The following is a 14,664-nucleotide window of genomic DNA, read 5'->3' on the forward strand; positions in this document are numbered from 1 at the left end:
CAGGGATACTCTATCGGAAGCAACACACACAAAATGTTGGAGGAACTCAACAGGTCAGGCAGCATCCATGGAGGGAAATAAACAGTCAACGCTATGTGTCGAACCCCTTCATCGGGACTGGAAAGGAAGAGGGCAGAAGCCAGAATAAAAAGGTTAGGGGAGGGGGAGGAGCACAAGCTGGCAGGTGATGATTTCCGATAACCTCTGTTTCCCCTTGCCCCCACCTTTTGTTTTCCCTCATTCCTGTGGCCCCTCCCACCCCTTCTCATTCTTCTCTCCCACCCTCACGACTTGCCCATCTCCTCCCTCTGGTTCCCCACCTCCTTCCCTTTATTCCATGGTCTACTGTCTACTTCAACTGTTTATTTCCTTCCATAGATGCTGCCTGCCCAGCTTCTCCAGCCTCCCTTTATAGCTAAGTCCCTGGAAATCATAGAATGAATCCATTCTGAACTCTCTCTTGGACCATCATGTCATCCCTGATGGATGAGCAGAACTGGACACCATACTCTGGCTGTGATCAAACCACCATTTTATGAGCATTCAACATTACCTCCCTGCTTTTACACTCTACACCTCTATTTATGAAGACCAGGATCACAGGAGCTTTACCAACCACTCTCTCAACATATCACTGAAGGATTTATGCAAGCATGCACCCAGATCCCTCTTTAGATCTGTCCCATTTTGTCTATATAGTTCTTCCTTATTTTTTCTGCCCCAACCACTTCTATTATTGTCACTTGTACCAAGGTACAGTGAAAAACTTGTCTTACATAAAGTTAGTACAGATCAATTCATTACACAGTGCATTGAGGTAGTACAGGGTAAAAACAATAACAGAATACAGAGTAAAGTGTCACAGCTGCAGAGAAGTGCATTGCACGTAGACAATAAGGTGCAAGGTCATAACAAGGTAGATTGTGAGGTCGAGAGTCCATCATCACATAGGGGAACCATTCAACTGTCTTATCACAGTGGGGTAGAAGCTGTCCTTGACCCTGGTGGTATGTGCCCTCAGGCTCCTGTACCTTCTGCCTGATGGGAGAGGGGAGACGAGGGAATGACGCGGGTAGGTGGGATCTTTGATTATGCTGGCTGCTACACCAAGGCAGCAAGAGGTATAGAGGGGAGGCTGGTTTCTGCAATGTGCAGGGCTGTGTCCACAACTCTCTGCAGTTTCTTGCAGTCCTGGGCAGAGCAGCTGCCATACCAAGCTGTGATGCATCCAGACAGGATGCTTTCTATGGTGCATCGATAAAAGTTGGTGAGTGTCAGAGGGGACATGCAAACTTCACCCTACTCTGTATTAAATTTCATCCGCTAGCCTTTTCCTTTTACTATCTAATATCCTGTTCACTGCATACTATGTGTCCAAGTTTGGTGCCTACTGCTAATTTTGAAATTTTACCTGCATGTCCATGCCAACCAAGTTGCCTACTTGAGTTCATCCCATTTCCCCATGTTTGGCCCATATCCCTCTAAACCTTCAGTGAAGATCAACGATTTGCCACAAATCTCCATCATTGAGTTAATTTCTTACCCATGATAGAATTAAAATTTTATTCCATAGGTATTCAAATAGTGAGGTGTAAGCATTCAGGGCAATTACCAACACGTGCAGTAATTGTTGAGTGCTGATATTATGGGATCCAACACTGAAATAACATTATTAGGTGGGACTTTCTGATGTGCTTTCAGAAGAAATTGTTTGATCAGTTTACTTTCAGCCCAATGAGGAAGGAAGCATTTCTGGGTCCGGGTCTGGGTCTGGTTCTGGTGAATTAGCTGGGCCCAGTGGACTATATATCAGTGGGAGAACACTTGGCAATCATCAGTTCATAGGGTTTAGATTCGTAATAGAGAGGAGCAAAGTGAGATCCAAGTAAAACCTTCCAGAGAATGGTTAACTTCAATGAAATGCAAAGGAACATAAATAATTTCCTTGAAGATTCACTCCTCTCTCTCCCTCTCACGATAGAGTTAAGGAGAGATACAGCATGGAAACAGGCCATTTGGCCCACTGAGCCGCACCAACCACCAACCACCAATTGACACTAATCCTACATTAACCCCCATTATTTATTCTTCCCTCATTCTCAACGAACTCCCCCCACGCTAGCGGCAATTTACAGTGGCCAATTAACCTACCAACCCACACATCTTTGAGATGTGGGAGGAAACCAGAGAACCTGGAGGGAAACACACACAGGGAGAAGGTGAAAACTCCACACAGACACTACCTGAGATCAAGATTGAACCCAGGTCACTGAAGCTACGAGGCAGCAGTTCTACCCACTGCACCATTGTGTTGATACTGACAACATCCCCAATAATATGATAGTTCTTTCTAACAATCGCTACTGCATAGCAACAGCCAGAGATGTTCTCACACCAAAAACACACACACACACATTTGGAGTAGGATTGCAAATAAGTACTGGACTTTCCAGCATGATAAACAGGTGTGAATTATCTGCCCTGCACCAATTTATTGTGGAAATTTAAGAGCAGAGGAATTTCTGCCTCGTAGTATTGTACAGCCCTGAATCTCAGATTTTTACATACCTTGATTTCAAATGCTGAGCTGGCTAAACTTCTTATCCAGACCATGGACTGAAGCCACATCTGGCCTCTCAGATGGGTATAAACAATCTGATGAAGGGTAAAAGAAGCACACTCCAATATCTTCACCATTACTTATCCCATTGCAAAAACCAATTATTCGATTATTTTCCACCCAGGTCTCAGTATGACCTTGTTGTGGATAAATTGGCTGTTCTGTTTCAAACACTGCAATACTTCAACAGTCCTTGGATCACTTGTGAGCTTTACGGATACCCTGAGAAAGTTGTGAAAGGTACTACTAAAGCAAGTTGATTTATCTCTCCTTTGCAATAAACAGTTCTCAGTAACTGGCATTCCTATACTTATAAAGTGAATTCACAAAAAAACATGGCAAGTTTGTCAGTTAGCTAAAGCTAGTGATGGTCTCAGTCTAGCCAAGGGACTATTTGTTCTTGCTTCCTGTTGGAGGAGTTAAACTCTTTTATTGGTGACATTCATCATGTACTCTGATTGCTAAAGATGGGTCTTGGGATGAAACACTAGTTTAGCCTGTAGTCAGCTCCAGATGGCATCGTGATAATGAGTGTTTAGAACAGCTGCTTGGAGACTCCTCAAACAGAAGATTGCAACTTGGAATTCCTGCTGGCACTTGTTAAAGGAAGAAGCTCAGTAGCAAGAGTTTCAACTAACAATGATCAGCTGTTTGGGAGTAAACACCATGTCGACTTGAAGCACTCTTTAAAAGAGATATTTACTGCTTAGAGGAACACTCACCATTACATGGTCATTAACCCTGGAGTGTGAACATCGAGTCACTTTGGAAGACTTTCTACAGAGCTTTATAAAGTCTTTACAATACCCACAATGTTTATTTCCAGGCAATCGCTGAAGCATTCCTCAAGAAATGCAAGTCTTGTGCCACTCCCACCTTATCCAAGAACTGAGCATACTCTCAGCTAGTGACCAGCTACCTGACCTATCCTGAAGTGTGGCCAGGGACTCCACACTACAGCACAAGTGGTGAATAGAGCCCACTTACAGTGCTCCACAAAGCTCACGTCTAACCACCCGCGCTGGATCCTCAGTTGTCTGTTAAGCACCCTCACTGCCCTTAAGTCTCCAAGCCGAGCTGAGAAATATTATTGGATATGGCATAATCACTAATGTTTCCTGGTCTCATGTTTGGACCCAAATCCCGAGGCCTGAATCTTGAAGGACTGCCAACCTTCAAGATTGTTCTGAACATCCATATTACTCCAAGTAGCTCAGGAGAAAAATTCTAGAGACTGAAAAAAAAACTCTTCATTTTTCTTGAACATGTTTGATTATTAGCTTCAAAATATCAGGATTGAGGAAAAATAATTGACTTAGGTAAGATAAGATATCTTTATTAGTCACATGTATGTCGAAACACACAGGGAAATGCATCTTTTGCGTAGAGTGCTCTGGGGGCAGTCCACAAGCGTTACCACACTTCCGGCGCCAACATAGCATGCCCACAACTTCTTAACCAGTACGTCTTTTTTTTTGGAATGTGGGAGAAAACCGGAGCACCTGGAGGAAACCCACGCAGACACAGGGAGAATGTACAAATTCCTTACGGACAGCAGCCGTAATTGAACCCGGGTTGCTGGCGCTGTAATAGCGTTACGCTAACTGCTGACCATGCCTGCCTCACAGAAATTAGTTGATTGGGTAATGAAAATTCTGCTTGATTTCTGCTTGGGTAGTGCAGTAGAGCCACTGCCTCACAGCTCCAGTGACCCAGATTCAATCCTGCCCTCTGGCACTGTCTGTGTGGAGTTTGGACATTTTCCCTGTAACAGTATGGATTTCTCCAGGTGCTGTAGTTTCATCCCACATCCCAAGAAACGTGTAGGTTGGCAGCTTCTTTGGCCACTGTAAATTGCCCCTAGTGTGTAGGTGAGTGGTAGAGTCTGAGGAATGGGTTGGGGGGAGGGGGTGGGTGGGATTGACGGGAATGTGAGGAGAATAAAAAAAAATAGGATTTATGTAGGATTAATGCTAATGGATGGTTGATGTTGGTGCAAGCTCAGTGGGCCCAAATGGCTTGTTCCCTTGTTGTATCTCTCTATGACTCTAATTGACGTAGACAGTCAGTGCACAGTGAGAATGTCCAATGGCGCGAGTGTGGAACTGCGATGAGACTACCTATGATGGAACATCACCAGCCAGAGTTGGAAGTCCTGCGGGCTCATCAAGTGACGGTACACGACGGTAGATCCATATCCTAGTAGTGCTTTTCTGGGAGTTGCTCATAGAGGAAGGATTGTGGACTTTGAAGGGAGAGTTCCACTAGTTGGAGAGTCTAGAACAAGGGGGCATAGTTACAAGACAAGGGGCCAGTCGTTTAAAACAGAGGTGTGTAGAAACTTCTCCAGAGTTAATGAATCTCAGGAATTCTCTACCCCAGAGTTGTGGAGGCTGGATTACGAGAATTTAAAGCGGAGGTAGATAATGGTTTGAAAGATCAGGGAATTAAGGGTCATGAGGATCTGACACAGAAGAGGAGATGAGGTCATGATCATACTGAAGGACCAGGTGACCCATTCCTATTTTCCTTACGCTCTTGTGTTTGAGAAATTATGATTTAAAGCATTTTTATTTACAGGAACAAAGAACGGGCATTAAACAGCCTACAATTAATTACCAGGCACAAATAAAGGTCAGAAAATACCAGACTTTGAGAGTTAAAGTTCAACCTGAGGGCCAGCAAGAACAGAAGGGGGAATGGATCAATGCCTCCTAAACGTTCATGTTTATCCGCAGTTATTACCACTGACTAATTGAATGGGCATATTGTTATATTTCAAAAAAACGGTTTACAAATAGACATATGGTTTTTATTTTTGTGGGACTGCATGACTTCAAAATGCCATCTGGATTTTATTTAAAAGACTGCAGCAAAGTCTGCCAGTATTGCCTCAGGCCCTCTCACCCCAATCTTTCCCTCCTACTGGCAAGACAAAGCAACACTTCAAACTCTTTTTACCAATTTAATAATAGTGAGCATTTCTCAGATCCTGTCCAATCAAAGCATTGGCAAAAAAAAATCATTCGATTACAATTCTACAATTTCAACACATGCTTCAGGCTACAGACTACCCACAAGACGATCATGACTTCCAATCTCTGGGCTTGCCCCACATTTTAGCTCACTTGGGGTGAATAAGGGCATGATTTGGAGTGGTTCCCAGTTGAAACAATATTGTGACTCCTGAGGAGAGGGAAGTAGGACTCTCAGGTTTGCTCTGTGTGAATCAGAACTCCCAAAACACCAGTCAGCGGTGTAGACAGCGGTCATACAACAGTCCTGCCCCTCACTTCCTCCTCTACCAAAGCTAGGGGAAGGTTTGCTTGTTGAGACGAGTGGCTTTAAACTTCTCCAAGTGTTTTCTTAAAATTAGACTTTGATGATGTTTACACCACACTCCAACTTGTCAAGAATTTTTAACTTCAGTGGGGAATTTGAACAGGCAATGCAGATCGGCTGTCTTATATGCCTCTCTCAATTTTTCATACTGCTAACTTCAAAATACATATGTAATAATATGAAAGGAAGGGAGAGGTATGAATTAAAGTAATAATTCAAACTCACCAAGTCTGTACCTTTACAACCCATTAAATGACAATGAAATATTTACATTAACCAGGCTTGACCACCATCTCCTCGTGTGTGTTTCTGGGCGAAACTTCTATATGGTTCTTATCTTTTGACACCTTCAGATTCTTTGACAATTCCTCTGTTTTTTTCTCCCTCAAGAGATTAATGCACCTCTAACATTGAGTAAAGAGAAATAATGGTTAACTACAATGGTCTGGCCATGGCATGGTAGGGAGATGGAACAGCCGGTCATTTTTTTGTTCAATGTTTGTAATAATATGGTCATTCACGTAGTGTGCTGTCACATTGCATAGGATAACATATTATTTACTTAAATAACATTCTTATCTCCACTGGTATTAGAAAGCACCCAGGTAAATGCAAGAGAATCCAATTCCTCCTCTTCCCCAGAATGCCCAGCAACCAATTGGATTTTTCCTTCCTTTTTACAATTCAAGAAACCTAATACCATGCAATGAATCCCAAAGTCCAATTATTTATCAAATCCTTCAATAGCATTTCACTTAATCCAGTCCCTGGTTCAAGTCAAGTCCAGTTTATTGTCATGTGCACAAGTATGGTGAGGTACGGGTACAATGAAAAATTTGCTTGCAGCACCATCACAGGCACAAGACTATTATGGCCAGTCTTAGATGCAAGTTCAGCTCTGACAATGTGACAATTTGATTGCACAAAGGAAAACAGGTATGAAAATCTTTCACGTAAACTGGTCAACACTCAATTGATTATTTAGTACCTAGCCAATATGACCTCCAGCACCTACAAAAAGCCACTTTAGAAGATTTCTGGGGAAGGTTATTTGGTAAATTTGCATCTACAGAGTACATACAAATCAAACCCATGTTCTACGTCAATAGTTCACCTGTTCAAGACTGTTCCAGACAAATGTAGGAATAATGTCAGTAAGTTGTTCACACTACATGATTAACACTTGAAATGAATACCTAAGTCGAAGTATGGAGGTAATCTCCTTAGAAGGGTTTAAGAATATAGTCGACTATTGTGAAAGGTTGAATGATATTCTTCTTGTATCCTGGGTCTCTATCCTTTATTTATTCATTTTCTGTATCAAAGTTAAGTTAATTAGGGAAAAGGGCAAGATTCAATTACTATCACACAAAACTATCCTAATGAACCCAAATGAAAATAATCACTCTTCCCAGGTCCTGATCCCCTAGCCTGATGACATAGTAGCCAAATTGCCCTCCAAAATCTTCGATCATCTTGATTCATAGCCCTCGTAAAAACCATTAATCACATTTCTAACCAAACACTGAAAACTGTATAATCATTAAATAAAGCCCCTGTTGTTTTGGCTAATACATGTTTGCAGTGTCATTCAAAACAACTAACAGCTTGTTTGTTCCCTGAATGCTTTCATCTTTGGTACACCTTTGATCAAACCAATATCTTGGTGGCAAAGGCAGTTGTTAATTATGAAGCATTATGGATAAACTGCTCTTCATACATCGCATTCACACGACAAACCTTTGCTTTGCTCAATTTACTTTTCGCACTCAACCAGACTCGAGGGAAGAAAGGAGATTGATAATTTACTGCTGATGCCAATGACAAGGTCTGAGGGAATAAAGTCATAACAACAGAAGGGATTTGGAAATTTGTTAGCCTTCTGAATGAGTCAGAGCCATACAGCGTCAAAGTCATAGAGTGCAGACACAGACTCTACAGCCCACCACATCTATGCTACCACTTTATTTACCTACATTAATCCCATTTACCTGCATTAGGTCCATAACCTTCTATACACTGGCAGTTCAAGTACTTGTCTAGATGCTTAAATGTTATGCGAGTATCTGCCTCCACCACCCCCTCAGGCAGCACATTCCAGACTTCACCCTGTCTGTGAAAACATTCTCCACACAGAGTGGTTGGAGAAATGATTTGGAAAAATTATTGGGCATTCAGCTCCCAAAGTAAAAGTTACTTACTTGATTACAATTTTATCTTTAGCACTTATCTAACCTTTGTTAAAAGGCAATTACAGAGATAATTTAAAAATGTAGTCAAGGAGTGGTCTCCTTAGTATTAGAGCAAAGTACATCTCAGGAGTTGAGGCTGTGGGAAGTTTCACTATCATATGGCCTTGTCTACCCTTTCAGATGGACTTACATAATAACCGTGACACAGATGAAAGAACAAGGAAACTCCTGCTATTGCCCTGGGCAACATACATCTCTTAAAGAAAGTGATCAGGTTTTGAGAGACCACAGATTGTAAGAAATTTTACAACCAATCACTACACGACACAAGGTGGAAGGCGCTACATAAATGTTCTTTCTTTAATTGAAAAGTCTTGGCAAAACTGTCAGTGGAAGTTTGCTAAATGAATCATAGCCCAAGTCTGTTGTGACCACATTTCAAATAGAAAACTAGTGCAAGTTTTTAGCAGACCAAGAAGTGATTTGTTTAAGACATAGAACATTCAAACAGTTCTGATTCTACCCTGATTTTGGTAAAGTTCTGAGCTTAGAATAGAGTAACCGCTAATGAGGAGCCAAAACAAAATTTTTCTCCCTATGTTTGAAACCTGTAGTCAACAACTGACAATAGTTCCTTCTACACTGTCCAGTTCCAGGGCAAGTACATCACAGGTTAAATACAGAGGTAAAGCTCTATTTTGTCCCCTCAAACATTCCAGCATTAACAGTGCAAGTTAGATGCAGAGCTCCTGCGAGATCATCCCAACAAAGACTCCCAGAGCAGGTACAGCACAGGTTAGACACAGAGCAAATCTCCCTCTACGCTGTTCCAAACACTTTAGATTTACAATTAACTACCTTTCGAAGTGGACTAGCAAACCTTTGAATCAAAATAGCCCAGAGCAGTATAGGCAATAAATTGCAATAATGGATATAAGCAAAGAATAAGATGCAAAAAGACACATTGAAAGCAAGACCTTGCATGGTGCATTTAGCTTCTGTTGATTCCTTCCACAGACACAGTAAATGAGTGTTGGTACTGTGCCAATACCTAACCTGAGCAAGTCAGTTCAGCTCGCCATTTCTGCCCATCGTGTAGGTTGTTTTTTCCTTTTATTTTTGAATATTCCATCCTGCTGGGCATATACTACATCTTACTATTGGCAACACACTACAAAGACAAAGCAGCTTAATCTGATCCTAACCTTAATCGCAACATCATTTAGTCTCACCCTATCAGAAATATTCCCTTTGCTCTAATCATCCTCCCCCACCTTCTCTGCTATTGAAAACTGAACTGTTTCCTCTTTTTCCACAAATCTAGACCTGAAACATTAACCACTTCTCTTTCCGTGGATGCTGCCCAACTTGCTGAGTGTTTCCAGCGTTTTCTGTTATTACATTACATTAGAAGTCAGGTATTGGAGTGTCATTCAACAGGCTGTAGACAGAATAGTGAAGGATCATGTACCACGATGACAGAAGGTGGGGGAAGGGGGGAGGGTGATATTAGACAAGGTTCTTTGAACACTGTGGTATAGAAGCAACCGTTCAAAATAAGATCTGTGGAGAAATAGTGGACATGGTCCTGACACGTTCAAAGTCTTTGTGTAGCCAAGTGCAGCCTTCCAAGAACAGAGGAGATTTTTTGGGATGACAGTGAGTTCAGAAAAAGGAGAGACTATAGAAGGACAAAGCCTTGCATCTATATGGTTTCAGATGACCATCAAGTGTTTTACAGCCCACTAAGTTAGCTGAAGTTGAAGTTTAATCACTGGTGTGACAAAGCAATCAGCAAACCGTAGCGTGATAATGATCAGATTATCTTTTTTTTGTGATGTTGGTTGGGGGATAAATATTGATCAGGTGATCAAGGAGAAGAGTCATGCTTTTCCCCTAAACAGTACGTTTGCTTCTTTTATACAGGATTGAAAGTGCTGATACCTCATTAGAAAGATGGTAGGCAGCACCCACTCTGCTCTGCACTGTGCAGTCCCTCATCACCCCAACTTCTGGCTCAGGGACAAGAGGTCTACCTATTCTCCCTCAACTGTAACCTCAAGAGCACACACAGCAGCAATATCTGGACTAAATAAGAAAACTATAACAAGTCCAATGTGTCCCAAGTGCCTTCTAATGGTGCTTCACATTGTAATAACATCAGCATGAAATCATTGCATTTATCAATGTTTAAGGGCAGCAACGGAGACAAACTGGAGGCTTACATCGGTGATAGGGGAATTAATGGAGAAGATTCTTCGGGCCAGGACTTACACGCATTTGGAAAAGCATGGACTTATTAGGGACAGTCAGCATGGATTTGTTTGGAGGAAGTCCTGTCTCACAAATTTGACTAAGGTTTTGAGGAAGTGATGAAGCTGGCTGATGAGGGTGTGGCACTGCATGTTGTCTACATGGACTTTAGTAAAGCATTCGACAAGAGTCCCTCACATAGGCTGGTCTGAAAGATGAAGTCACATGGGATCCACAGTGAGTCAGCTAATTGGATCCAAAATTGGCTTAGCCATAGAAGACTGAGGGTAGTGGTAGGAGTGGGGTTTCTCTGTCTAGAGATCTGTGACCAGTTGTGTTCTGCAAGGATCGGTGCTGGGACCTCTGTTTGTAATATATAATGATCTGGATGAAAATGTAAGTGGTCTGATTAGTAAGAGCACTCACCAGCCGGCCACTGGAACTCAAGCCATTGTGAAGGAAATGACTATCTCCTGAGCACATTAGTAGAAGGTAGAGCAAAGCAACGGCCCCAAAGGAACTAGATAGAGTGAGTTGGCATAGGATCACTTCCAGTCGAAAAATGTGAAAATGCAGCAATTTCAACAGGCCTGTCAAACCTCACTCAGCTATTTGATAGTGTGCATGGTTATAAAAAAAATATACACATATCTGAATTTTAATGTATTTCCTGTCTGTTTCATTCCTGGCTGTTCTGTGGCTTATCAAGTACAGCATTCAGGCAGTTGAATTTTAGCCTTATAAAGCTTCATTATAACTGCCATCTATCATGAATCTTCTCATTACAGTGTGGCTGAGCTGGGAACTGTCCAGATTTGACCAAGCATCTCAGAGTCAGGAAAGTCCCCAGGTGTATATGGAGGGCAATGCAGTGGCACTGCTCCTGGAAAAAGTACTTCAGTAGGAATGCATGGGGTCACACCCAGAAACCAATAACTCTGGTAGGGAGGCACGGAATCCACACTAACACCCAAAAGCCAATGGTAGAACAATAGGATGTTGTGTAATCAAAGCTTATACACTAACCAATTATAAGAGAGTAGAGAGCCATGTGATCAGGGTTCATCAGGGGCAGCACTGTTGAATAATGCTGCTCCAACTAATCAGCCATCTGACTGGGCAGTTTGACCTGCAAAGCAACCAGCATGTTGCCAGGTACAGGCATCATCACGTGGAAGCCATTTTGAGGGTCAACTGCTGGTTTTGATTGGCTCACATTGCTCACCAGAACTTACCCTCTGCACAGCGGATTCTTGAAATTGAACTAAACCAAATAAATAATGACTGAGATGTTACACTTGCTACTGCCTATTTTACATTGCTTTTTACCAAAAAATAAAAGCAGTCAGCTAAAAAGTGTGTAATGATCCAGAATTCAAAATAATGAATGGACAAAATAGCTTTTGATGAGAGATACTGACTCATTATATATCATACTTATCACATGCAAACCATGAAATCAACTAACTCTCAAAAATAATGTCAAGGAAGTGCTAATTTGTCTGAAAACAAATTTTGTCTGTTTGAAATCTGTCCGAAGATTTTTCCTCTTTTGTGGCTTTCCTCTTCACCGTCGCCCAACATGTTCCTCCCTATCTGAAGTCATTTACAAGGGACAGGGTGCAATCACAACAGTTGGTGGGCTAGAAGCTCATGGGCAGTGGGAAAGGCACTTTAACACATTGCTTTGCCAATTTTGTGTGAGATTCATTTAGCAGCTAAAGACCATCGCACACAAGGTCCACGTCTTGAATATGTTCAAAGAAGAGCCCTCTGTCCGCTAGCCTAGAGGTAGATAAGACGACCAGGGTGGTTGGGGGAAGGGTCTGGAGACATTTGGCCTCATTGTGGTGTGGAAAGCATCAGTAGAAGGGCACTGATGGAAGGTGGAACTGATGAAATCAGATAAGTGATGATGAAGCATCAGAGATTGGTGTGGGTCCAAATGCCTCCTGTGGATAACCAATCAGGGGGCTTTTGCCAGGGTGTAGGAGGGTCAGGTATGTGAACTGCCAGGAGGCGGTGCTGATCAGGCAGGTAGGGTGCTAACGATATTGAAAGTGAGGTGGGGAAGAAACAAGAAAGTAAGAAATCTACTTAATCTACCTACAAGACAGCAAACGCCTTCAGCTCCACAACCTCTAACCAGGGCTTGGGACCCTTCACTGCTGAAGGAGATGCCTCCCGTCCAGTTAAGATTTAATTCCACTGAAGTGGCTTGTGACTTTTAAGGGTCTTGAATACACAAAATAGTTTTGCATAATTGATGCCACTCTGTATGCAAAGCAGCCTCCGGGCATAAGCGATACATGCACATAAGGCCTGGGTCAACTGAGTGCACAAAAAAAGATCATTTGCTTGGCGCACAAAAACAATGCGATCAGCAAGAGGATTTGTAACTCAGCATCTTTATAGTCAGGAGGGGTGGTAAAGACGTCCTCGTAATTCAACTTTCTAAATCCCGGATTGTTTCGGCAAATTCTACACTGCTCTTCCTTCTGCGAATAGTGCAAAATGGGTGCTTCATAGCACAGACTCAGTGGGCCAAGAGGCCTGAAGTGGCCACAGAATGATACAAGCAAAACCAGAGGAATACTAAACTACATGTGGAGAAGGGGTAATCTGAGCTCAGCCAGAGACAAATTAGTCAGAAATTAGATCTGTCCTCATCTTAAAAACACCCCTTGAACAAACTGAGAGCTCGGAAGGATGTACTTCCACCACAGCCTGGGTAAATCAAACATTGATCACAAATCCCCAAAGCTGGTTCACAAGCATTTAAGGAGAGGACCAGAATGATTAGCCACTTTGCACTTGATTTCCTCCTGCTGTTGATCAGCTGCAATATTCCTACCTTGGAAAGCCCCGCCATTCTTTTCAATTCTGTATTTCAGTTCAAAGCTCAGAAACTGGATGCTCTGTAGGACCTCTCGGCGCACCACTACTTGATACCGCTCTTCCATTCTCTTTGTACAACAAGTTGGCTCGTTATGCATACAGATCTGTAAATCCCCATCTGTAACAAGAAGGAAGGCCAGTCAGTAGGGGAGATACACAAGGGAAGGTCTGCTCTGGCAGAAAAATATTGAAGTACTTCTCATACACATGCCCAGAGTCACATATAGAGCGTTGAGAATCTTGCTGTGGCTAATTACATTGACTGAATGGTAAATTTAAAGAAAAGAGTAACCGTAGGCATTGTCCTTTGGAATTTCACTTAATATTTGCCTTCAGATGATGTATGCATGTGAACTTTATTCTGTACATTGGAATGGTGAAAAGCGGATTGTGACCGAGTGCTTTATTTCCCTGGATAGAATGAACAGTAGATGTGCTTTGAGCAAATATAGACATCACATACATTTAACTGCATGGAGAGAGTGAATGGAAGGCACCTTCTAGAATTAGTGCAGTGATTATCAGAAGTTCTGCACTAGCAGGTCAGGAATACTATCTAGAGGGGCTAAACAGCTTGGCTCTGTGTTGTGTGTTTAGAATGAGGGGGTGACCTAACCAGAATCAGATTTATTACCACTAGCTCAAATGACAGGAAATTTGTTGTTTTGCAGCAGCAGTACAGTGCAGACATAAAATTATTATAAACTACAAAAATAAATAAATAGTGTAAAAGAAAAAAGATAAAACGAGGTTGTGTTCATGGGTTCATGGACCATTTAGAAATCTGACGACAGAGGGGAAGAAGCAGTTTCTGAATTGTTGAGTGTTGTTGTATCCAAATCATGAGGGGGCTTGACAAGGCTGATGTTAAGATGTTTTCACTAGTGCAAAGGGGCATGGTTAAAAGATAAGGGGCTGGTCATTTCAAATTGAGGTGCACAGAAATTTCTTTTCAGAGGGTAGTGAATCTCTGGAATTCTCTATCCCGGAAGGTGATGGAGGCCGGATTATTACAAGTATTCACGATGGAGGTAGATAAATCTTTGAAAGCTCAGGAAAAACCACTATGGGGAACTGGCACAGAAAGGGAGATGAGATCTTAGCTAGATCAGCCATGATCATATGGACTCGTGGGGAAACTTTGAGGGGCCGAGTGGCCTACTCTTGCTCCTGTGTTCTTGAATCCTTGCCTCTCCTGTTTGGATGGACTCTTGGTGGGATATGGCCCCACAGATAACAAACTCATTTCATTCACTAGCCAGGCTCATACATGGGAAAAGCAACCAAGCAAGACCGGCTTCTGTTCCCCCGTTGAGGCCAGGTATTAAATGTCGGCAGAGGGGAGATAAGAGACTGCAG

At 42.3% G+C, this 14,664-nt stretch overlaps 1 protein-coding gene across 2 annotated transcripts in view; it reads right to left on the reverse strand.

Annotated features, from left to right (window-relative positions):
* Positions 1-14,664, reverse strand: part of gpc5b (glypican 5b) — a 507,172-nt gene that overhangs the window by 434,847 nt on the left and 57,661 nt on the right. For both annotated transcript variants that reach the window (XM_052017859.1, XM_052017858.1), the window contains exon 2: positions 13,262-13,423. In XM_052017859.1, coding sequence (XP_051873819.1) covers positions 13,262-13,423 — 162 coding nt within the window. The remainder of the gene's footprint in view (positions 1-13,261; positions 13,424-14,664) is intronic.

This window comes from Pristis pectinata, chromosome 6 (genome assembly GCF_009764475.1).
Source record: "Pristis pectinata isolate sPriPec2 chromosome 6, sPriPec2.1.pri, whole genome shotgun sequence".
NCBI classification, from domain to species: Eukaryota; Metazoa; Chordata; class Chondrichthyes; order Rhinopristiformes; family Pristidae; genus Pristis; species Pristis pectinata.